Source organism: Physeter macrocephalus, unplaced genomic scaffold (assembly GCF_002837175.3).
Source record: "Physeter macrocephalus isolate SW-GA unplaced genomic scaffold, ASM283717v5 random_1168, whole genome shotgun sequence".
Lineage (NCBI taxonomy): Eukaryota > Metazoa > Chordata > Mammalia > Artiodactyla > Physeteridae > Physeter > Physeter macrocephalus.
Window position 1 is genome coordinate 1 of NW_021146911.1, and position 23716 is coordinate 23716.

The 23716-nt window shown below is 54.0% G+C and overlaps 1 protein-coding gene and 1 long non-coding RNA gene across 7 annotated transcripts; both read right to left on the reverse strand.

Moving 5' to 3' along the window:
• Window positions 1-1463: 1463 nt before the first annotated feature.
• On the reverse strand, window positions 1464-6695 carry LOC114485551 (uncharacterized). Of its 5 annotated transcripts, none has more exons than XR_003678962.2 (5): window positions 6637-6695; window positions 5550-5745; window positions 5231-5358; window positions 3719-3804; window positions 1464-2858 (listed from the first exon to the last, which is right to left on the reverse strand). It is a non-coding gene; the product is annotated as an uncharacterized lncRNA (long non-coding RNA). The 5 variants fall into 5 exon arrangements; XR_003678963.1 differs by having other exon boundaries at window positions 5612-5745; window positions 6554-6689; XR_003678960.1 differs by having other exon boundaries at window positions 6554-6689.
• Window positions 6696-13886: 7191 nt separating this feature from the next.
• SSC4D (scavenger receptor cysteine rich family member with 4 domains) lies at window positions 13887-23081 on the reverse strand. Of its 2 annotated transcripts, XM_007103973.3 has the most exons (10): window positions 22916-23081; window positions 21438-21473; window positions 20861-21166; window positions 20052-20129; window positions 18951-19265; window positions 17795-17872; window positions 17142-17216; window positions 16715-17026; window positions 15549-15617; window positions 13887-14927 (listed from the first exon to the last, which is right to left on the reverse strand). In XM_007103973.3, exons 1-10 carry the CDS (start codon window positions 23079-23081, stop codon window positions 14611-14613), a joined length of 1752 nt encoding a protein of 583 aa, XP_007104035.2. In that variant the 3' UTR covers window positions 13887-14610. The 2 variants fall into 2 exon arrangements, 1 of the variants encoding a protein (XP_007104035.2); XR_003678959.2 differs by lacking the exons at window positions 16715-17026; window positions 17142-17216; window positions 17795-17872; ... (3 more) ...; window positions 21438-21473; window positions 22916-23081 and adding an exon at window positions 15926-16117 and having other exon boundaries at window positions 14911-14927.
• Window positions 23082-23716: the final 635 nt, after the last annotated feature.

Below are 23716 nucleotides of genomic sequence, written 5' to 3' on the forward strand. Positions count from 1 at the left end.
CCCCGCATTGGCAGGCGGCTTCTTAACCACTGCGCCACCAGGGAAGCCCTGGGTTTACTTCTCACCTCTCCCGTGGGAGGATGCAGACAAAGCTGGGTAGTAGGAGGGGCCTGAGAGCAGAAGTGAATGACCTGCTCATTCATGGGAGTGGGAAGGAGTGTGTTCTCCAGGAGGATGAATCAAAGTCAAGGCCCTCCTGGAGAAGTTGGAGGGACAGCAGTTTCCAGGCATACTCCCCAAGGCTGGGGCTGTCCTCGCTGGATTCAGGGGGCTGGGTCAGCAAACAGAACACTGGAGGCCTGGCTGCACCAATGATGTGCTGAATAACCTTAAACAAATCACTTCTCTTCTCTGGATCTCTGACTCTCCTTTGCTCAGAACAAGCCACTTAGGTTAATACGAAAATCTTCACATTTTCCAGCCTTCGCTGAAATGATCTGAACTCCAGTTATCCTGCACAAATCAGCAGCGCTCAATGAAACCATAGGGATTTCCTGGGTTCTGGGCGTGGGGGAGGGGAGGATAAATAAAACCAGTCCTGAGAAGCCCTACGGCTGGGAATCTCAGAATGGACCAGATTCTGCCCTTTGGATTCTTCAGCCAGGGAAGATATCAAGCAAGGGAGAGACTGAGTCAGATTTGCATTTATTAAGGTTTTTGTTTTGGCCCACCCACAAGGCTTGTGGGATTTTGGTTTCCCAACCAGGGATGGAACCTGGGCCCTCAGCAGTGAGAGCGTGGAGTGCTAACCACTGGACTGCCAGGGAATTCCCAGATTTGCATATTAGAATGGTCATTCTGGCAGCTAGAGTAGGGAGTGGATTGGATGGGGAGACCAGAGGTGGGGAGACCCTTTGGGGGGGTTGGTTCCTATAATAGCCCCTGTGAGAGGTGGGGGGGAGGGGTTAGGGAGCAGTGATGGCTGTGGGAGGAGGGATATGCCCAGCAGGACTCCTAGAAAAGTGGGTGGATGGGGACAGTCCCATCCTCCTAGAGAGAGCAGGGTTAAGGGAAAGATGATGGGTTCAGTTTGGGAGGTGAGATGCCCAGGTTGGGTCTGGACACAGAAATTTGAGTTTGCAGTGGGAGGTGGAGCCGTGGGCCTTTAAGGAGTATAAATGAGCAGTGGGGGAGGTATGGGCTGGGCCAGAAAAATGGGCTCAGAAGGAGACCTGGAAGGATCAACAGGAAGCACAGGATGTGACAATCCATTCCTCATGGTGCTCTAAGGTGCCAGGTGCCTCCAGAAAACTGTGAGGACAGAAAAGCAGGCCTTTCCATGAGTTAGGGCATCTCTGTTGACCTCAGCAAGTGCAATTGTAGTGGAGCTGAGCTACAGTGGTTCAGGACGGCAGGGGGTAGAGAAGTTGTGAATTAGGATTTGGAAATGAGTATTTTCTTTTTGTTAATTTATTTTTAATTTTATATTAGAGTATAGTTTATTTACAATGTTGTGGTAGGCAAATGACTATTTTCATCAGTAATTTAATGGTCAGATGAAGGAGAGAGACTCTGATATTGCTGGTGGCTCATGGCAGAGGGAGGGTTTCCTTTGTCTGCAAGAGGCTGGGATTGTTTAAATGCTCAGGGGAGAGTCCGGGGAGAGAGAGAGAGGCTGGAAGGATGGGGGTGGTGTGGAAGGAACAGGTGGATATGTTGACGTGGGGGAGGTCAGGAGCCCTGGAAGAGGGGTCAGCCGGGATGGAAGGCAGGCGGGGTGCACTTCTGAGCGGAGGGCAGGGAGATTCCCAGGAACCTTCTTCTCCGAGAAGGAGAAGCTGAAGTCATCTGCTGAGTCATGGGAGGAGGAGGGGAGGAGGCTGGTGAACAGGCTGAAGGTTTGAGGGAGCGTCTGGAGAGGGTGGAGGAGTGAGCTGGGAAAAGGATCAGCTGGGCCTGGAGGCCTCGTGCACAGGGGCCCCATCTGCCCGGCCCTGTGGTTTTCTCCAGCAGCTCTCAGCAGTGTGGGCCAGAAGCTTAGAAGGTCGAGGTCAGACCACCCAGGGCAGGCAGTGGTCAGCTGTGGCCAAGGGCCTGGGGGCCAGGGGGCTCAATATATCAAAGGAGTGAATGCCAGGACTGGCCGAGGGCCGGGCAAGGTGGGGAAAATAAAGGCGCGAGGGGGTCAGAGGCCGGAGGGCTCAGAGACATGGAAGAACAAGTAGAGGGGAGTGGTGAAGTGGGGTGCCAGAGCATCAGGAGAGTGGGAAGCCCAAGAGCAGCAGAAAATTCTGGGGAGTGGACAGGGGCTAGGGCTGAGGCTCAGGTTTGAGTTGGTTCCCTTGAGAGGCTCTGGTGGCAGACACTGTGTCCTGTGGATGCTGGAAGTCCCCAGGATGAGGCAGGGCCTGGGGAGGGAGGAAAACGACAACCAGGGGCCAAAGGCCTCAGGAAGGCCAGCCAGGACCAGGCTGTGAGGGCGCAGGGATGGTTCACAGATCTGCGAGCTCTGAGCCCCAAGGAAGGGGGTCTGCTCAAAGGGTTTGGAAGAAGCAGCGCGGCAGCCAGGGCAGCTGGCGGCTTGAACCTCCACACCTTTCCATTCTGCCTGGCACAGGGCCCTGCCACCCTTGCATCTTGCTCCCATAACTCTGAGCTCCAGGCCAGCACTTCTACCTCGGAAAGATGGGGCCGATTCGGGCCTCCTGAGCTTCACAACCAGGGAAGAGGAAGCCAAGGGCTTGAACAAAGGAGAGCGTGACTACCGTATTCCCTTGCTTTGTACTTTTTTATCCACTGGGTCATGCAGATGGCTGAGGAGAGGTACAGGCAGAGTAGGGGCAGCTGTGATTTCTGAGGCACTGGACGTCCTGGGGTTACTCCTGGGGCAGGGAAAGGCCGGGGAGGAGGCCCTGAGGCTGGCGAAAGAAATAAATAAATAAAATAAAAGCAGAGAAAAGGGAAATAAACAGAGACAGAAAGACAGAAGGGATCCGACAGAGGGAAGGTGCTGAGCTCGCTGGCCAGGTGCCCACAGCTCATCCCGGAAGCTGCTGGGCTGGACCCAATCAGTGCAAGATGGATGGCTGCTCTGGGAAGGCAGAGGCCACCGGGCCAGGCAGCTGGATCATCCCTTCCATCTGCACCACCCGCTGCAGAAAGCCCAGCCAGGTGACCCTGTGTTGCAGACTGAGGAGTGCCCCTGCTGAGGGCTTCCTCAAGGGCAGCAGGAGGTCGGAGAAGGGGGCTGCTTTGGAGGCAGGGACCCCGTTCTGCCTCTCACTAGCTGTGAGGTCTGGCAGCCACTGAGCTCTCTGCAGCCTTCATCCCCATCTGTAAAATGGAAACAACCACCCAATCCTCAGTGATTGTGACATATCTTCACCTACCCCAAAGAGGACCTGAGTAACCTGGGGTGTCAAGGGTGTCCTTCAGGTCCAACAAGAACTTGGAGGCAACAGATACCTTCTGTTCCTGGCACCCTTTGGGGAGAGTTCCAAAAATCTGGCCCAACAGTTTGGGCCAAAGGTGGGGAGTCAGGAGAGTAGGTTGTGACCCCAGTTCCCAGGGCTGCATCATTGATAAAGATCCCACCAATTAAAGGCTCCTACCCACCTCCCCTCACCCCCAAACCCCAGCACTTATGCTGGGTGCCAAGTCCCACCAAAAACAGGGAAGAAATGACATGTTTCATCGCTCTATCCCACCCGCCCAAGAGCTCTGCCCCAGATGGCAGCCCTCTACGACTGGAAGAGACCCTGCTGATCATCAAGGTCACCTGCAAACTGGCCTCATTCAGCCTCTCCGCCGTTTACTTGCTCCTCCATTGATTCAAATGTTGAGTACTTATTAGGTGCATAGTATCTGGCAGGGGAGACAAGTAATGACGTGTGATGAGCCCAGGATGCCGGGAGAGGACACAGAGGGGACCCTAGGACCACCTACCCAAACCCATGGCCTCCAACTCCAGCTTAAATGCTTCCTCTTCCAGAGGCTTCCCAGAACTTCTGCTAGGAGTGACTTCTGCTTCTGAGCCCGCACCATTTCTCCAAAGCCCCACACACCAGGGTCTTACACAAAGGCTAGGAGTGTATGTGCACTATAATCCCTATAGATTATCTCCTTTTCGGGGGCAGAGCCCAGATCCTGTTCATCTTTGCATTCTATGGAACCCAGCACAGTTGCAGGGGATCAGAGTTCAATGGATACTTATTAGTTGAATGTTACTGAACCTCAATGGAGTTCATCAGATGCACGAATAGTTTGTGTCTTTAAGACTTAGTCTCTTCACTTGTTAAGTGGGGATAATAATTTTCACTTCCTGGCGAGGCCAGATGGATCAAATGAGATATTGCATGTAAGTCCCTTGGCAAGGAGGAGGCTGTACAGCTCTGCGCAGTCGTGGGTTGTTGCTAATAATATAGCAATCTCAGGGCTGGGGCTGGACGCAGAGACAAGGAGCAGGCGCCCCTCTGTCTGCAGCTTCTCCTCCTGCCTGACAGTGGCGGAGAGGCTCTCTGAGCCTAAAACAACCCAAATGTGGGCAGCCAGACTGCAGTAGGAAGAGAAGCCAGTGGGAGCCCGGATACCCAGGTTTCAAGTCTGCCTCTGGCTCAGGGTGGTAACCTTGGGCGGGTCAGTCCCTTCTCTGAGCATCAGTTTCTCCATCTGCCAAGTAGGAACTGAAATCTCTGGCTGGCTGTCAGCAGAGGGAGGTTCTGGTGGGAGCTGAAATGCATAGGAACCCCACACCACTGTCCAAATACTGTACAGTTGTGGGGTCTCAGTGAGGTCTGCACCAACCCCTCTGCAGACATCACCCCTTCCCTTCCACCCCGACTGGGTCAGACAGCAGCCTTGCTGCCTGGGAAACTGGGCATAATTTCTGGCCAGAGTGGTGCTCAAATATTTGCTTGAATAAGAGAATAAATGAACGAATAAATAAAGGGGGCCCCACAGAGGGAGTGCCACTCTAAGTCTTCCAAAGCATTACAGGCCCCCTTACAGGTCAACAATTCATCGTCTGCTCATGGTCTGTACCGCTTCCACCAGAGTCTGAACCATCATCATCATGTCTCCCCTGCATTAATGCAGCTGGTTTCCCTGCTTCCATCTTATTCCCCGACTGTCTACCCCTCCTCCACAAGATGCCCAGAATGATCTTTTTAAAATTCAAATCTTATTATGTCTCTCCTCTGCTTAAAACCCTCTAGTTAGCTTCCTAGTACCCTCAGGATAATCTCCCTAATCTTTAATGAGCCCACAAGGCTCTCCTCCCATCTCAACCCACCTTCTCCCTTGAACCTCTGTTCCAGCCATCTGCTTCTCCTTCCATTCCTCCAAGAGGGCCAGGCTCCCTTTCCTCTGGTTAAAAGCTATTTTCGGGCTTCCCTGGTGGCGCAGTGGTTAAGAATCCGCCTGCCAATGCAGGGGACACGGGTTCAAGCCCTGGTCCGGGAAGATCCCACATGCCGCGGAGCAACTAGGCCCGTGCGCCATAACTACTGAGCCTGCGCTCTAGAGCCCGCGCACCGCAACTACTGAAGCCTGTGTGCCTAGAGCCCGTGCTCCGCAACAAGAGAAGCCACCACAATGAGAAGCCCGCGTACCACAACGAAGAGTAGCCCCCACTGGCCACAACTAGAGAAAGCCCGCGCGCAGCAACAAAGACCTAAAACAACCCAAATGTGGGCAGTGGGGAGTGACGCCAGTGGGAGCCCGCACATCCAGGTTCCAAGTCTGCCTCTAGCTCAGGGTGGTGACCTTGGGCAGATCAGTTTCTTCTCTGAGCATCAGTTTCTCCATCTGCCAAGTAGGAGCCAAAATAAATAGAATAAAATAAAAGCTATTTTCTTCCTAAAGCTTTCCCTGCTCCTTCCCCCTAGACTAAGTTAGGGCGCCCTGCAAACTGCCCCTGACTTGGCACTCTGTTCTTCCCCCATCCAGCTCTCACCAGGCTTTCATGTAACCATTGGTCTATCTCCTGCCTAGACTGTAAACTCTACAGGAGCAGAGACCTGGTTGGCTGTGATGTGCCGTTTGCCTTAGCCTGACACACGGAAGGGCTCAAATATTTGCTGAGTAGCTGAGTGAGGTGGAGAGGAAGATTGCTAGCAGTCTTTGAGAGTAAGATAAACTCAAGCCCACCAAGACACCTCAAGGGCAGAGGCCAGGGAGGTGGGTGGAGGGGTGCACGGTCGGCAGGGGAGACAGGGAGTTAGGCCTAGACTAGAGTTTGAATAGCAAATTGCTGAGCTCCAGAGACCACCCTCCCTGCCTTGGCTACATCTCAAAGGCCCTCAGGGCCAACTCTGGAGACCACGCGGGCCACATTCTCAGGGTGAGCCTGCACACACAGGCCTTTGCTGGGGCGCCTCTAAGCTGCCGGTAAACTCCCAGCCTAGTGCGCACGTCAGCAAATGCCTGGGCCCGCCCCTTTCCAATGCCAGTTTTAACGAAAACTGGCCTTATAATTTTAACAGGCCTCTGTAGGTTAATCTTCCCCACAAACACGAATAAAGATCCCAGCCCGGCCCGACTGGCGGCGGGTGGGGTGTCAAATTCTCTTTGTAAACTGAGAATGGCCGCACAGAATAGAAAAGGTCGCCTTCACCCTAGGTTCTTGGGGACTCTTCCGGACCCTTTCTTTCCGACCCCGCGTAGGTAGCACCCGGCATCCCCGCAAGGTCCGGCTACCCGCGTCCCTCCAGCGGCCGAGCCCCGGACGCTCCCCAAAGCCCCGAGGGGTGCGCCCGGATGGGGCAGATTCTAGGAGACAGGGGTGAGGTGTCTCCCTTGTCTTCGGCTCCGCCCCACCCGCACGCCGCAGCTTGCTGTGATTGGCTGTATCAGTCCACTGCTCTCCAATCAGGAGGCTACCAAGGAGTCAGAGGTGGGGCTTCGGTTCCCAAGCGGGGCGGGCTCCTACTCGCTCTCCTCGCGCGTGCTCGCTGCGCCCGCCCTGCCCTGCCCCTCGGCAGTGACTCAGCAGGAAAGCGCGACTGGACTGGGCCGAAAGGGCCAAGCCGAGCCACCCTTTCCAGGTCCACGCCACTGAGCTGGTGGGGCTGGGAGGAGGATTTGGGGGCGGAGGTGGGCGTCCCTAGACCTGGGCTCTGATCTTTTTTCGTGACCCAGGAAAACGCCTGATCTTTCTCCGGCCCTGAGTTTCCCTCCTGTACAGTAGAGATAAAGATAAACATGTCCAGGGGTAGTCCTGAGACAAGATAGTACTAGTTAGTAGGAAGAGCGTGGGGCTTTTTGGAGTTTGACAGCTCAAGGTGCGAATCCCACCCCCTAATAAACTAGCTGTAAGATCCTGGCCAATCCCTAAATCCTCAAATGTCAAATCAGAGAAGGATTTTACCTCCATCTCTCAGGTTGCGACTGTGAAATGAGACACGTATACAACGTAAAATGCGGGGACGGGGGGAGGGAACAAAACCACTTAATAGGTGGCTGCAGAATTCCAATTAGGAGAACCAGCTTTGATTAGCAAAACAAAAAGGGCAATTTTGGAAAGCTAGTCCTGGAGGCTAGGCAGTAGACAAGATAATTATGCATAAGAAATGAGCAAGAACACATTTGAAAAATAGGCAAAGGACTTGATAGACATTTCTCCAAAGAAAATATACATATAGCCAATAAGAACAACAAAAAAAGACACTTGACATAATTAGTCATTAAGGAGATAAAACCCAAAACCAGGAGATAACACTTCACAGCCAGTAGGATGGCTAGAATTTTTTTTAAGGGGGTAACAAGAGTTAGCAAAGATGTGGAGAATTGGAACCCCTGTGCAGTGCAAGTGGGAATGTAAAATGGCCCAACCACTGTGGAAAACCGTTTGGTGGTCCCTCAAAATGTTAAACATAGAATTACCATATGGCCTAGCAATTCCACTCCTCTGTATGTACCCAAGAGAACTGGAAACAGGGTCCCAAACAGATATTTGTACAGGACTGTTCATAGCAGCATTATTCACAATAGCCAAAAGGTAAAAATAGCCCGTGTCGGGACTTCACTGGTGGTGCAGTGGTTAAGAATCTGCCTACCAATGCAGGGGACACGGGTTCGAGCCCTGGTCCGGGAAGATCCCACATGCCGCGGAGCAACTAAGCCTGTGTGCCACAACTACTGAGCCTGCGCTCTAGAGCCCACATGCCACAACTACTGAGCCCGAGTGCCACAACTACCGAGCCTGAGCTCTAGAGCTTGCGTGTCACAACTGCTGAGCCCGTGTGCCACAACTACTGAAGCCCGTGTGCCACAACTACTGAAGGCCGTGCGCCTAGAGCCCGTGCTCTGCAACAAGAGAAGCCACCGCAATGAGAAGCCCGCGCAAGACCCAACGCAACCAAAAATAAAGATTAAAAATAAATAAATTTATTAAAAAAAAATAGCCCGTGTCCATCAACCGAAGAATGGATAAACACAATCTGATAAGTCCATTCAAAGGGATATTATTTCACCTTAAAAAAGGATGAGGGCTTCCCTGGTGGTGCAACGGTTGAGAATCCACCTGCCAGTGCAGGGGACACGGGTTCGATCCCTGGTCCAGGAAGATCCCGCATGCCGCAGAGCAACTGGGCGTGTGTGCCACAACTACTGAGCCTGTGCTCTAGAGCCACGAGCCACAACTACTGAGCCCACGTGCCACAACTACTGAAGCCCGCATGCCTAGAGCCCGTGTTCCGCAACAAGAGAAGCCACCACGATGAGAAGCCCGCGCACCGCAACGAAGAGCAGCGCCCAATCACCGCAACCAGAGAAAAGACCGCCCGCAGCAACGAAGACTCAATGCATCCAGAAACAATAAATTTAAAAAAAAAAAGGATGAGGTACTGATACATGCTACAATGCAAATGAACCTTGAAAACACTATGCCAAGTGAGAGAAGCCAGTCACAAATGACTACATGTTGCCTGATTCTATGTCTAGGAAATGTCTAGAACCCATACAGACAGAAAGTAAATTAGCAGTTGCCAGTGGCCCCGGGGTGGGGAAAATGGAGAGTAAGTGCTAATGGGTATGAGGTTTTTTTGGTGGGGTGATGAAATGTTCTGGAATGTTCTGGAATTAGATAGTGGTGATGGTTGCACAACCCTGCAAATAGCTAACAACCACTGAATTGTACACTTGAGTGTACAGGGAGAATTTGATGGTATGTGAATTATATCACAATAAAGTTGTTATTTAAGGAAAAATCAATGAGCAAAAATGTGGGAGTCAAGAGGGCTTGCAAATGCGGAAGGAGGTGGCAGGAGACGGAGGGTCTCAGCATTTGGGGTAGGCCATTAGGGCTAGAGTGGAGAAAATCAGTAACAATTATGTGGGAATGTGCATGTGTGTGCGGCGGTGGTAATGGTGGCAGTGTGTGTGTATATGAATATACAAGGGATTTTTAAAAACAGGGTATCTAATTTCCGGCTATTTCGTTGAATGCTTGCTCCAAATCATCAGCCAAGTGTGCACCATGCACAGCCTGGAATTGGTGGAACTTTGGGAGTGAAGGGCTTGGTCAGTGAACAGGTAAAAGGAGAGTCACAAAGGAGGCAAAAGCAGATGGAAGATTTAGAAATCAGCAAAAGTCAGGGGTACTTAGCAGAATCTAAGCTCCCTAAGAACTCCTGAGGCTTTTGGTAGGGATCCTGGTATCCTACTTTAATGGGTCCTTTTGATTAGATCTTAAGAGGCAAGGTGCACTCAGCAAGTTAAAAGAGGTGAGAAATGCTCACGAGGCTGACATCTGGGCTGCCTACATTCTTCATTTTCCAATGGATTCTCATTGCTCTTCGAATAAAACTCCTCCCAGTGGCCTAGAAAATCCTGAGTGGTCTGGCGCTTACCAGCTTTCCTGACTCATCTCTTAGCACGTTTCTCTTTGCTCCAATCACAATGCCCTTCTTGCTGGTCCTTCCGTAGGCCAGGCTAAATCCCCAGTGAAGGACCTGCAATGGTCCACCCCAAACATTTTCATGATCAACAAAAGGCTCATGGGGCTTCCCTGGTGGCGCAGTGGTTGAGAATCTGCCTGCTAATGCAGGGGACACGGGTTCGAGCCCTGGTCTGGGAAGATCCCACATGCCGCGGAGCAACTAGGCCTGTGAGCCACAACTACTGAGCCTGCGCGTCTGGAGCCTGTGCTCCGCAACAAGAGAGGCCGCGATAGTGAGAGGCCCGCGCACCGCGATGAAGAGTGGCCCCCGCTTGCCCAAACTAGAGAAAGCCCTCGCACAGAAACGAAGACCCAACACAGCCCAAAATAAATAAATAAATTAATTAATTAAAAAAAAAACAGTTAAAAAAACAAAACAAAAACCACAAAAGGCTCATGGCTGGTTCCCCCTCACTACTCAGGCCCAGCTCAAGGCTCACCACCTCAGCGGCCTTCCCTGACCACCCGACCCTCCCCATAACACCCTGCTTCATGTTCTTTGTAGCACTAATCACTAGCTCAAACGCTCTTGGCTATTTTTTTTTTTTTTTTTTTTTTTTTTCGGTACGCGGGCCTCTCACTGTTGTGGCCTCCCCCGTTGCGGAGCACAGGCTCCGGAAGCGCACCGGACCGGGGCACGAACCCGTGTCCCCTGCATCGGCAGGTGGACTCTCAACCACTGCGCCACCAGGGAAGCCCTCTCTTGGCTATTGATTTGTTCAATGGCTTATCATGGGTCTTCTTTTGAAGGTAATCTCTGGGCCATGCAAACAGTAACTGGTCTAGATCTCTTCCTGTTCTGCAGGCCCAGAGTCCAGCACCGTGCTCAGACTAGCACACAGACGCTCTAGAAATACTTGTTCATGTCCTCCGTTCACTGGACAAATATTATTTGAGCACCTGCCCTGTAGAGGGTCCTACGTGCAAAGTCAAGCACAACAGACTCAGCCCCAGCCCTCCCAGCTCCCCCGGGCTGGTGGAAGACACAGCTAAGTCAGCAGTCTGCTGTGATGTAGGGGTGAGTGCTGTCACTGGGGAGGTACAGGGAGTGATGGGGGCTCCTAGTCCAGACCGTGGGTGGGGGAGGGGGTATCCGTGAAGGCCTCTGGGGAAAACGAAAGCTGAGACATGAGGCTAAATAAGAGTTGACCAAGGGGAAGGAGGGGAGAGGGTGATGTGTATTCCAGGCAGAGAGAACAGCATGTGCAGAGGCCTGGTGGGAAGAAAGCCCAGACATTAGAGGAATTGAAAGTAGTTCAGCCTGGCAAGAGCCTGGCAGCAAGTGGTAAGGGATGATATCGAACACAAGTAGAACCAGGCTGTTGCAGGACCTTGTAGACTGAGCTAGGTTGCTGAGGAAAGCACTGGGGAGCCATGGAAGGGGTTTAAGCAGGGGAGTGGCGCAGTCAGATTTGTCAGCATCAGACAGTTCACTGCTCTTGTGGTATGGGGAATGGACTGGAGACAGTGAGACAGTGAAGAGGCCATGAAAGAAATGTAAGAGAAGAAACGGTAAGAGAAACGAACATATTCCAGCAGTGTTTGGGAGGTAGAATCAGTAGACTTTAATGACTAATTAGTTTTTCAAGGGTGGGGACTGTTGGGGATAACACCCAGATTTCCAGCTTAAGCTAGTGCTTGGCAGTGTTACTTCCTAAACAGGGAAACCCAGGTTTAGGTGTAGGTGATGAAGTTCTAAGTGGCACAGGTTGAGTTTCAGGAGAGCACAGGGCGCTCAAGTCAGCATTGGGATTATTCTGTGAGTTTCTCAAGGGCAAAAGCCCTTATTTATCTGCGTGTTCCCAAACCCAGTAGGCTCTGGCCCGCAGAACACCAAAGTGTACACAGAACCACAGAAAACAGACAGCAGAACAGCTTGGATAACTGTCTGGAAAACAGGTTTCAGGCAGACCCCACAGGACAGAGAAAAATTTCGGAGCCTCAGCCTCTCACTCAGGATGGGCTAGGTTACGCTGCTATGATAAACCACACACAAACTCAGATTTCTCACTCACTCTACCTGCCCATCTTGAGTCAATGGAAGCTTTTCTCCAGGTGGGGACCCAGACTGATGGAGCCTCCACCACCTGGAATGTCACTCGTCACCTTGAAGGAAAGGAACTTGGCAGATAGTGCTTGGGTCCTTGAAGGCTTCTGCCCGAGGGGGATACTTCCACTCACATTTCATCAGCCAAAGCATGTCAACATGCCATGCCTCGCTTCAAGAGGACAGGGGAGTACAAATCTACCACATGCCAGGAAGGGGAAGAACTGGACATGTTGGCGCCCAGTAACGGGCATCAAGAATCTTAACTTATGGGACCTCCCAGGTGGTCCGGGGGTTAAGACTCTGTATTCCAGTGCAGGAGGCATGGGTTCTAACCCTGGTCAGGGAGCTAAAATCCCACATGCCTCACAGCCCCAAACACATAAAACAGAAGCAATATTGTAACAAATACAAAAAAAAAAAAAAAAAACAAAAAAAACAACGCATCTTAACTTCTGATCCTGGGTCTCCTCTGCAAACTTGTACATGTCCCCGCTCTGAGCCTCAGTTGTCCCAGTCTGTAAAAAGGGATGCTAATACTTCCCTTTAGTTGAGCATCGATGAAAGCACTTTGTTTAGATGGGGAAGGGGAGTCCAGGGGCGGGAAGCCGTGACACATCTCAAGACAATGGAGAGGCACACTCGAGTGTGGGTGTGGCTGGCGTGGCAATGACCACAGGCTAAGCAGAATCTGAGTGTGCTGCACTGAGGTCTAGGGGCTGAGGGCAGCTACAGCATCCCTGTCCCTCAGCCCCGACTCCCTGCATACTTAAGCATTTTCATTCCTTTCACTCCCCCAGCCCTCATCCCTCCAGTGACACAGTGGGCCACAGAGAGCTCCCTGACAAATGGAGACAAAACCAATACTGCCAAGAGCTGATGGAGTTTGGAGCTTAAGTGTCTGCCTCACTCTTTGGCTGGCAGCCAGGACTTGGGTTTGGAGCCTGTGGGAGGCAGAATAATTCCTGCCCCCCACCCCCATCCCCCGCCCCGCAAGAGGTCCAAGTCCTAATCCCTGGAGCTGGTGAAAATGCTCCTTTACGTAGAGAAAAAGATTTTGCAGACACGGTTAAGTTAAGGACCTTGAGAAGGGGAGATTATCCTGGATTATCCACGTGGGCCTAATATAATAACAAAGGGCCTTCGAGGATGGAAGAGGGAGGCGGAAGAATCAGAAAAAGAGATGAGATGATGGACTCTGGGGTCAGAGTGACGCAGTGCTGGCTGGAAGGAGGTTATGAGCAGGCACGGAATGCAGGCAGCCTCTAGAAGCTGGAAAAGGATTCCCCACTGGATCCTCTAGAAAGAATATTGCCCTGCCAACACCTTGAATTGAGCCCAGGGAAACCCATTTCAGACTCGTGACCTCGTGAACTGTAAGGTAATAAAGTTCTCGTTTTAAGCCACTAAATTTATCGTAATTTGTTACGGCAGGCGTAGGAAACTCATACAGAGCCTGCAGGCTGATGTGGAGGGCGGGGGTTTGACGTCAGACAGTTGCTACTGGCAAGTCAGCCACTGTGGGGCTGAGAGAGGCTCTGGCAGGATCCCTCACTTCTCTCTGGCCCTGGGGCGCCAGGTGAGGTACCTCAAGAGCAGCCCCTGGGGAAGCCCCAATGCTGCTTTACTCTCCTCCATCATCCTTTCTGCCTCCTCTCAATGTTTTCTCTTCTAGTGACTCTTGTTATGTGCCTTTGAGCAGACCCCTTCCTTTAGGATTCTGTGTATGTAAAAGGAGAATGGGGATGGGCTAGGGGACCCTCTAGGGGCCTTCCTGGCCTGACACTGTGAGTCAGCATTTCCAGGATGTGATGGGCCTGCTGAAAGCTCTCTGATGATGCTCTCGAACTGCCCTCCACCCCCGGGCAGGTTTCCTCCAGAGTCCTAACCAGAGTCTTCCCTGCTGCCACAAACAACGCACTTATGCCCAAACACTGACCTCGGTTAAAAGACACAGGGGACAATGCTTTATTGACTTGGCACCTATGAACGGGTGGCTACAGGCCCCCAGGGTTCTTTGCTTCTGCAAAGTGGAGGCTCTGTGGTGGGAGCAGCATAAATCGAGTTGCTGGTTCCAGCTGCAGGGAGGGGCCGCTGTCCCTGCTTTGGCCCCTCCAGTCCCCTTGTCCAGCCAAGCACCATCTGAGTCCAGGCCCTCACAGAGCAGGCCAGGGCAACGACCCAGGTTCTTCTGCAGCCCCAGGCTAGTCTAAGGTAAGAGCTGTAGGCCTCTCCTGCCTTCCCCTCTTCTTGAGGATCCCAAGATGGGTGGGGGGAAAGGAGATACCCCATTTACGGAGAGCACCTGAACCTCCTGGACCAGGGTTAAGGAAGGCTGGGTTAAGGGTATTGTTAACAGGAGTCCCACCAAAGAGGAAAGTTAGGAGTTCTTCCCTTCCCACCATTTTCTGTTTTAGCTGAGCAGAAAGTAGGAGTTTTCATTGAACTGGGCCCACAGTAGGTGATGACAGGTGAGGTCACACACTAAGTTCATGGGATAGAGCCAGGCTCCCTCAGGCAGGACTACACCATCTGGGCAGGCTCTCTCCCAGGCAAGGGGAGGGAAGGGCAGAGTGAACTGCAGTTGTCACAGGAGGAGGACTTCCTGGAGGAGGAGGACTTCCTGGAGGAGGAGGAGCAGGCCACAGTAGGCTCCCAGAAGAGGTGGTCTGCAGAGTGGGTTGGGTCACGATGGCTGGCACAGGACACTGGCATCCTCACTGTGGTCACAGTTGTGGGCATCCCAGCGGATGTGAGAGCAGAGCAGCAGGGCACTCTCGTCCCCACGGCACTTGACATTGTCCAGGAGGATAGGGCCTCGGCCTGGGCCAAAGTGGGCCTCACCAGGGGCTGCCAGGGCCTGGCCACAGCCCAGCTGGCGACACAGGACGCCGGCTGCCCGCATGTCCCAAGCATCATCGCAAACAGTGCCCCACCGCTGCCCTAGGAAGAGCTCTACACGGCCCTCGCATCGGTGGGCTCCGTTGGCCAGACGTAAGTGCCCTGTGGGGAGACAAGGTCTGGGGCTGGAAGGGGCTGGCCCAGGCCAGGCCACTCCCAAGCCAGGCCAGGTAAGGGGTAGTTAGGGGAGGCAAAGCGTGGTGGTTTGGGACACAGCACTGCCCTGGGAAACACTGGACGAAGGCAGACAAATGAGATTAAAATAAGATGGGCATCGGTCCAGACTGCATCTCAAGATCAGAAGAATGTGTACAAGCCTTTGTGGGGCGCTCTTTGCATGCTGGGAGCCTCATGTCTGCTCCCTCCTTAGTTGTCTGTTCACAATCCCAATACCTCAGACCCAGGGCTGCTCTCTATCGTCATCATCTCCCCTCCCCCCTGGACTCCCCAGACTAAAGCCTGAATTCTTTCACTGCTCTCCTGAGGACAGGAGCCCATCCCTTTATTTTGGTCCCAACTCTAGAAATCTCTAGATGACTCTAGCTGAAAACCCACCTCCCTCTTTCTGGACATCATGCCTCTATTAATGAGGCCTGAGACTCTCGCAGAAGGACAAAGGCTCCAGGACCTCTGCTGTGTAACCCCGGGCTGTGACCTCCTTCCAAATCTGGTCCTTCGTATCCTGATGCCTCCATTTCACTCTTAGGGACGGTGGACACCTACCGTCCCTGGGCCGAGGAGTGGGCACCTGGGTGGTCTCAGCACCATCCTGCTGGACTAGCTCCTCTGGGCCTGGCTCAGCAAGGACAAAGAAACAGGTGGCTGTCACATTGGGGAACAAGCCCCTTGAGGCCAGGTCACCTCTAACCCTCCAGGGGAGGACTGATTTAGGGTCAGAAAGGACTTCATAGGTCCCCGCTCCTTGGTACAGAAACGTGGGTTGTGCTTCTTTCACCCTGGGGCCGAAAGCAGAACCCTCTGTGGCCAAGGCTACCAGGACACCAAACAAGGGCGAAAATACCAATTCCCAAAGCAATCAATAAAGAGACGCATTTTTAAATGTGTCATACTCTGCAAACACCCCTTTTCCATTGACTCACACCAAGGGTCAAACGCTTGCTCCCCGAAAGCTGATCAACTCTCCCTGCTAACTAGAGTTTTTCGGGTCCTTGACGCAGCAGAACAAAACCTCCCCGGCCACCTCTGTTCCAGGTTCTTCCACACTTTACCACTGGTCTTCGGCCTCTCAGCTCGGGCCCCGGGCCCCGCCCCTCACTGCCGCAGAGGGCGCTCCCTCCCCGGCCCCGCTCATGCCGCGCAGCCGCAGAGCGCGCCGATGGTGGGCTCCGCCTCTGTCTGCGGACCGTGAGTCCTCTCCCGCGGCGCTGACGCCGCAGTGCCTCGGCGAGCTCTGACGCGAGGCCCCGCCCATTTCCCAACAGACCCCGCCCCTCCCGCGCCGCAGAGCGTGCCTGCGCGAGGCCCCGCCCATTCCCCAGAGCCTGCCTCATCCCGCCAGCGCCGCAGTACGCGCCTGCGCCGGTCCCGCCTATCTCACAGCAGGCCCCGCCCGTGTCGCAGTAAGCGCCTGCGCGCTGCACCCCCCCCCCACACACCCCATTCCTCAGATGGCGCTCTTTCCCGCCCGTGCCCCCGTGAATACGTGGTCCTGCAGCGGCCTCACCTGAGCAGAGCGCGCCCGCATCCTCGTGGTGGCCGCAGTTGTGCTGCCCCCAGCCCAGGTGGAAGCAGTCGCTCAGGCGGGCGTGTCGCAGTAAGCGCCTGCGCGCTGCACCCCCCACCCCCCCCCCACACACACACCCCATTCCTCAGATGGCGCTCTTTCCCGCCCGTGCCCCCGTGAATACGTGGTCCTGCAGCGGCCTCACCTGAGCAGAGCGCGCCCGCATCCTCGTGGTGGCCGCAGTTGTGCTGCCCCCAGCCCAGGTGGAAGCAGTCGCTCAGGCGGGCTTCCGTGCCGGCGCAACCCACGTTGTCCAGCAGCACGGGGCCGCGGCCGTAGCCGAAGTGGCCGAGGCCCGTGGCACCCAGCGCCGGCCCGCAGCCCGCCTCGCGGCAGGCCACGCGCGCGTCCGCGAAGTCCCAGTCATCGTCGCACACGGTGCCCCAGCCCCCGGCGTATAGCACCTCCACGCGGCCGCGGCACGGACTCGGGCCGCCCACCAGCCGCAGCCGCCCGCCTGCGGGGCGCACAGGCCCGCGGCCAGAGGAGCTGGGCTGGGGCCACTGGCTCCAGGGCAGAGCCCCGGCCCCACCCTCTTCCACCCACAACGGAACCCCGGCCCTGCCACTTACTTTTCTTCCCCGCCGCCCAGGCCGCTGTGGTGAACAGTGCCGGCTCCCTGGAAGGCAGGGCACCAATTCCTGTAGCTGCAGAGACAGGGTATCTAGAGCATTTGAAGGGGACAAAGACAGGGCTTCTGGCCTGCAGCAGGGCACAGGGCGCGTCTACTGAGATGCCCCAACTCTTACCACACCTGCACCCCACTCAGCCTCAATCCTAGAGTCACCATGTTGTATGCTGTTACCGGTAGGGTCCTCAGGAAGCTTGAAGGGAATGAACCAAATCCTCCTTCCAGGCATTATCCTAATTTCAATCCCAATGATAGGTCCAGCCCTAATTGCAAATGTACTTCTACCCTTCATTCAAGTTATATCTCACTTCTCACAAGGCCTCTCAATTTCCAACCTCAGCCCCAAGCCGAATTTTATTTCAGAGCTTTGAAGCAGTGCCTCCTGCCACCCTGCTGAACTTCTCAGAGCTCTGGATTTCACCCTGGCTCCACCTGCTCATCTGTTCCCTCACCCACCTCTTTACCGTCTGCCCCAAAGCCCTGGCCTGCTAGCCCGGGCCCCTCCCCCTGGGTCCAGAGCAGTCTTCCCAATTCCCAGCCCTAGCCACCTACCATTGCCCCTACCATTCCAGCCTGGTGGGCTGGGCTCCTTACCCTCTGGCTCTGTGTGCCAGGCCCAGTCCGCTCTTGTGCCCGACGGTGGCAGTGCTGTGAGAGTCAGGTGCCCCAGGACTAGAGTAGGAGTCAGAGAAGGGGGTAGGGTCAGAGGCCAAGGTTCTGGTTGCTGGTCAGCCTTGGGCTCTCGGAGAGGATGGGAGGGTCTCCCTGGAGAAGACAACAGATTTTACTTTCAGAGCTGGGGGCTCAGTCCCAACTGGGGTCCAAGGAAGTCTGCTCCGCTTTGCCAGTTCTTGTAATTTATTTGCACGGCCTGGGTGTACACTTCACGGTTCATACAGGCTTTCACAGATGTGCTTTCATTTCTCTCCAGTGTTCCCAGAAGCCCAGTGTGTGTCCAAGATGGGGAGATAAAGAAGGCCTTGCCCAACAGGGAGGGCCATGCACAGTCCTGAGGGGCTTGCAGAACAAAACTCACTATCCCCACTTACAGATAAAATAATAAGACTAGAAAGGGCAAGGGGCATACCCAAGATCATGCAGCAAGGTTAGCTGAGGCTTTGCCAGGGCTCACTCTGCATCATTGGGCCTCAGCTTTCCCATCTGTAAATTGGGGATGATGCCCCCTGGTTTGCTGTGAGGCATGGGCAAGCACTTTATATCTGGTAGAATGGAGTCCATTTGTGAAATGCCATTAACAGCCCTATTTTTCCTAGTTCAGAAAACCTCTCAGTATGGGAGAGGGACCAGGTGAGAGGAACTATTATTATAAGAGAATCAGGATTACAGATGGCTAGGGAATTCTGGGGACATACCTGGGTTTCAATGAGAGAATTCTGGAGTATCTGGAGCGATCCTAGAGGACTATTACTTTACTCTGGAGTATTCCATAAAGAGTACTTAGATACTGGTGGGAAATTCCGAAGGCATTTTTGGAGTACTGTTAGACAATTTTGGAGTATTGGTGGGGTAATACTGCAGTATTACATACCTGTGGAGTCTACTAGGATTTTCGGAGGCACTTCTAGAGCAGTACTGAGAAATTAAAACTAATTCGGGGGACTTCTTGAAAGAGCTCAGGTTAACACCAAGACAGTCAACATCCCGGTACTCTCCCAGGCCCCACGCCACCTCCTCCAGCTTCAGGACTCGGCCCCGCCCCGCCCACCGGCCCCGCCCCCGAAGTACGCACCTGCGCAGAGCGCGCCGGCGTCCTCGTGGTGGCCGCAGTTGTGCACCCCCCAGCCTAGGCTCAGGCAGGCTGCCAGACGGGGCTCGCCTCCTTCACAGTGCACGTTGTCCAGCAAGATGTGCCCCGTGCCGTAGCCGAAGAAGGCGTTGGTGGTGGCTGCCAGGGCCGCCCCGCAGCCTAGCTGGCGGCAGACCACGGTGGCGTCCGGCAGCCCCCAGTCATCGTCACACACGGTGCCCCACAGGCCACCGTGCAGGATCTCCACTCGGCCCTGACACGGGCCCGCGCCCCCCACCAGGCGCACGCTGCCCTCACCTGGTAATGGGGGTGGGGGGACAAGGAGCATCTCCCACATGGCTTTTTCTGCCCATCCCAACCCAAAGTTCTTCCTTGTTGCCCCAGGCTCTCCGCATACCCACACTGCATGGTGTCCCAGGACCTAAAACCTAGGAGGATCTGCTCACCCACTTACCCCCAAGGCACTGCTTCCTCAGAGTCTAGATTGGGGGTGCTTTGTGGGATCTGAGGACAGAACCCTAAGACTGTGTCATTTCCTGCCTAAAAGCAACCCTCCCTGCCCTTGTCCATCCATGCTCTGCTAACCATCTAGGATGTACTGATTCCTCATTTATAACACTACTGCCATGAAAGCCTTCTCATCTTTCCAGGTACAGCACCAACAACTCTTCCTCCAGGAAACCCTCCCTGATTTCTGATGAATGGGATCCTCTTCCTCCTCCGGATTTTCCCGCCTTTTTATCTGTCTTTCTTTAAGGGAACTTTTCATTTTGTTGTTCTACATCATTATCAGCATTTCTGTGAATATCGGACTCTCCCATTAGATTAAGCTTCAGCCCCCACCTCTCTTATTTTCTCCAACCTTGTGCTGACTATTTTTATCATCCCACTAGAATGAATCTTCTTTCCCTGTCCAGATGGTGAGTGGCCTGAGGGGGTGCAGGGGCAGGGCGGGATGAAGGAATGACCAAACTCACCCATCAGTTATCCCTCACTTCCCACTGCCTAGGGTAGGGTTTGGGATATTCCTCCCTGGATCCCTCTCCTAAGACCCAGGTGGTCCCCCACATTGCCTTTACTTACCTTTTCCATTCTGGGGAGTTGTAGGGGATGCCCTACTGGTTAACACTTTCCTTGTTGGGGGCTGCGTGGGCAAGAATTCTGGGAAAGAAGCAGGGTGGAAAGGAGGAGGATATGGAGTTTTCTGTTCTCCATCCTCACAAACACAGGTGTGTGAGGGGCAGGGCATGGACCCCTAAGGCACCTGCCCTCAGGGCCTCTGGCCACACAAAGGGTCAAAACTAGGAAATCTGGGGTATGAGAGGAGAAAGGGCCACCTGAGTCCTGAAAGCAGTAGCTTTAGAAGATTTCGTTTAGTTCTCAGGTTCTTTTAGTTCTTAAAGCAGCATCACATCACTTGAGAACTTGTTAGAAATGCAAATTCTAAGGCTCCACCCCAGACCTGCAGGATCAGAAACTCTGGCATGGGGCCACCATCTGTGTTTTAATGAGCCCTCCAGCTGATTTTCTTGAAAACCAGAACTACTGCTCTCAAGGTCAAAGCCTCTCGGAGATTTGTTGCAGCTCTACACCACGCGGGCCTTACCACCAGTGTTCACCCCAATTGTCCGGTTTTAAAAATGGGAGGAGGGCTCTGCTGGGATAATCAAGGCCCTCCATGGAAGCAGTAATGCTGGTTTTCAGCAGAGGTCATACAATGAGCCAGGGCACTGCTGGGGCCCAGGCTCCTGACAGCCAGGCTGGGGCCCTTCCCCAGCACCATGCACTGCAGCTGCTGGCTTGGTCTTCTTCATTGGAACATGCTTGCCGCTGGGAAGCCCTGCTGCCTGCCAGCCTGTCTGCCCTTCCGGATCACAGACTGTCCTGCTCACCGTCACACAGGACGGCCACGTCCTCGTAGTGAAAGCAGTTGTGGACGCCCCAGCCTCGGCTGCCACACTCGCTCAGCGCAGCTTCCTGCCCATGGCACTCCACGTTGTCCAGCAGGATGGGGCCGCGGCCGTGGCCGAAGGCGAGGGGCCGCGGCACGGGTAGAGCCAGGCCGCAGCCCAGCTGACGACACACCACATTGGCGTCCACCACGTCCCAGTCGTCGTCGCAGACGCTGCCCCAGGAGCCGCCGTGTAGGACCTCCAGGCGTCCCTGGCAGCGGCTCGGGCCCCCCACCAGCCTCAGGTCTGTGGAGAGGGTTAAGCTGGCACGGGGGGATCAGTGGGCCCAACCTAGAGGATGCCTCCGCCTTGCCCTGAAGCTGTGGGGGCCTTGGGATCAGGCCCTCCTGGGACTTATTTCTCCCTTTCTGTAAAATGGGGAGACTAGAGCAATCCCTTTGGGGGCCTCTAGAATAATGGAGGGCTGGTTAGTCATTATTCCCTGGGTGTTCTGTCTGAGCATCTGAGTACCTCAGGAGCAGGGGGGAGGGTGGGGGGCAGGGGCAGGGGCACCTACCTGGAAAGGGCAGTGAGGTGGGCTGTAGGGCGCTGGCTGGAACAAAGTGAGGAAGAGCATTGGCCCCCTCAGCCCCCTCCCTTGGCTGCCTGGCCCTGGGAACACAGCCTCCCCTCCTCCCCCTGTGGTCCTCACCATCACCCCCCCTCCTCTTCACTACCCCTGCTTTTCCAAAGCCCCTGACTGCCCCAGCTGGTTTCCTTGCTTTATCCCTCGCCCATTGGTCCATGGGCTGCCCCAGAGAGATCTGCCTGAGACACAGATCAGCTCAGCTTATCCCACTCCACTGCTGAATTCCTCAAAGACTCCCCTTTTCCGGCTGGAGTCCCAGAACCTAAGCTTTCTCTACGAAGTCTTCTAAGATCTTCTGATCAGCTTCTCCTTACTTCTTAATCTCCCATCAGTCTTGTCTCCAGGTCCTTAACCCTGCAGTCTCCTCTGCTAGCCCTGCTCATTACAGCCCTGCAGATCGAGCCCCCTCCTGTGGGAAGCCTTCCTGGAGCTCTCAGCTAGAAGTGCTCTCCTTTTCCTCTGAATACCTGGGCGCCGTATACATACCCTTTTCCAGGCCTTCTGCCCGGTGATGTGGCCATGTCTGTCTCATCTCGGTCTCCCCCAGAGCCCCCTGCCCAGAGCCTGTTCCTCCCCAGGTGCTCAGTAGCTCTGCCTTAAGTGTGTAAATTACCTTTGGGATTCATTCTGATTTCCCCCCAAAGGTTTACCTGTATAAGTCCTCCTGCTTTGGCTCTCACATATGTGTATGTCAGGCACTGTGCTCATTGCTTTATGTGGCCTGACTCATTTACTCATTAGGACAACTTATGAGGCAGCTTGGATTTTGCAGAAGGGGAAACCTCAGGTTTCGTGAAGTTAGGTAACTTGCTCAAGGCCATTCGCAAATAAAAGGTAGAGCTGGAATTCTAACCCGGACAGCCACACTCTTCTTCACCATACAATTCTGAGCACGTGGACTGAGAGGGAAACTGGCCTAGCATGGGAAATTGAATACCCCTAATAGCCCCTCATTCGTGCACAGAGTTCTCAGACACATCCACATACCTTAGCTCAGAGAAAGAATCCTTCCAACCTCTGAGGCATGTACTAGTGTACCCATTTCACAGATGAAGCAACTAAGAGTCAGTTTCTTCTTTCCTAAGTTAGGATGGTCCCTAGGCTGTTTGACTGCATCTGTCCCACCCGTTGGCTTTCCAACAGCCATTGGTGAGCCCATGCCCTTTCCCTCCTTGCCTGTTTCCAATATCCTAACTGCCCATACTCTGTGTACATTGAGCCCTCACCTTTAGTACTGAGCCTTCCACTCCCCCAACTCAGACCTTAGCTTTCATCAAACGTGGGCAAATGTCAGAGCTGGAGGGAATGTTGGAAACCACCTCCTTTACAGGCCACCTCCCACCGTAATTTTACAACTGGGAAAACTCAGAGCCAGAAAGGGGAAATGGGGGGAGGGGAGCACTCACCCAGCGGCAAGAAGAGGAGGAAGGACAGGACAGGGGTGAGGGGGGAAGGGGCAGCGTTCCTGTCTCCAGGCCTCCATCCCCTGCTCTTCTCATCAGGCTGGGGACCAGCTTGCATCTCTGTGTCCTTATGCGTCCAGCCAGTGGATGGCCTTTCCAAGGGTCCCATTAAGGGGTGGTGGGGAAGTCACAGCTGGAACTTCTGGAATTAAAGGTTCCCCTTCACTTCTTCCAGCTGGAAGGGCCCAGGTAGAGCTTCGGTGAGGGGTGGGGGGCGTGACATTTCCACTTGGGTTTCGTATTCTGAGTGGAGGCAGCAGCTGGAGGATGAGGACAGAAACACAGATGGAAACTCCTCATGAGGAGTTAGGTCTGGCTGGGGCAGAGGGTGTATGAAAGCAAGTGGTGGGAGGTGAGGTTGGAGGGTTGTCTGATCCCAAACCGAGACAGGTCTTCCTGGCTGTGCCAAAGGCTCAGAGTTTTTCCTCCAGGGCAGCACATCCCAAAGCAGGGTGTTTGTGCCACTGGGGGCAACCCACGTCATTTTGCGGGGAGAAGGATGACATTTACTGTTTCATTTTCATTTTTTTTTTTCTTTTACACTGCCTTCTATTTATGGCAAAGGATTCTGGCTTTTCATTTATCTGGAGCAACATAAAGTTTCCCTTTAAAGTTTATTTAATTTATTTAATTTTATTTTTTTGGCTGCACCGCAGCTTGTGGGATCTTAGTTCCCGGACCACGGATTGAACCCAGGCCCATGGCACTGAAAGCGCTGAGTGCTAACCACTGGACCGCCAGGGA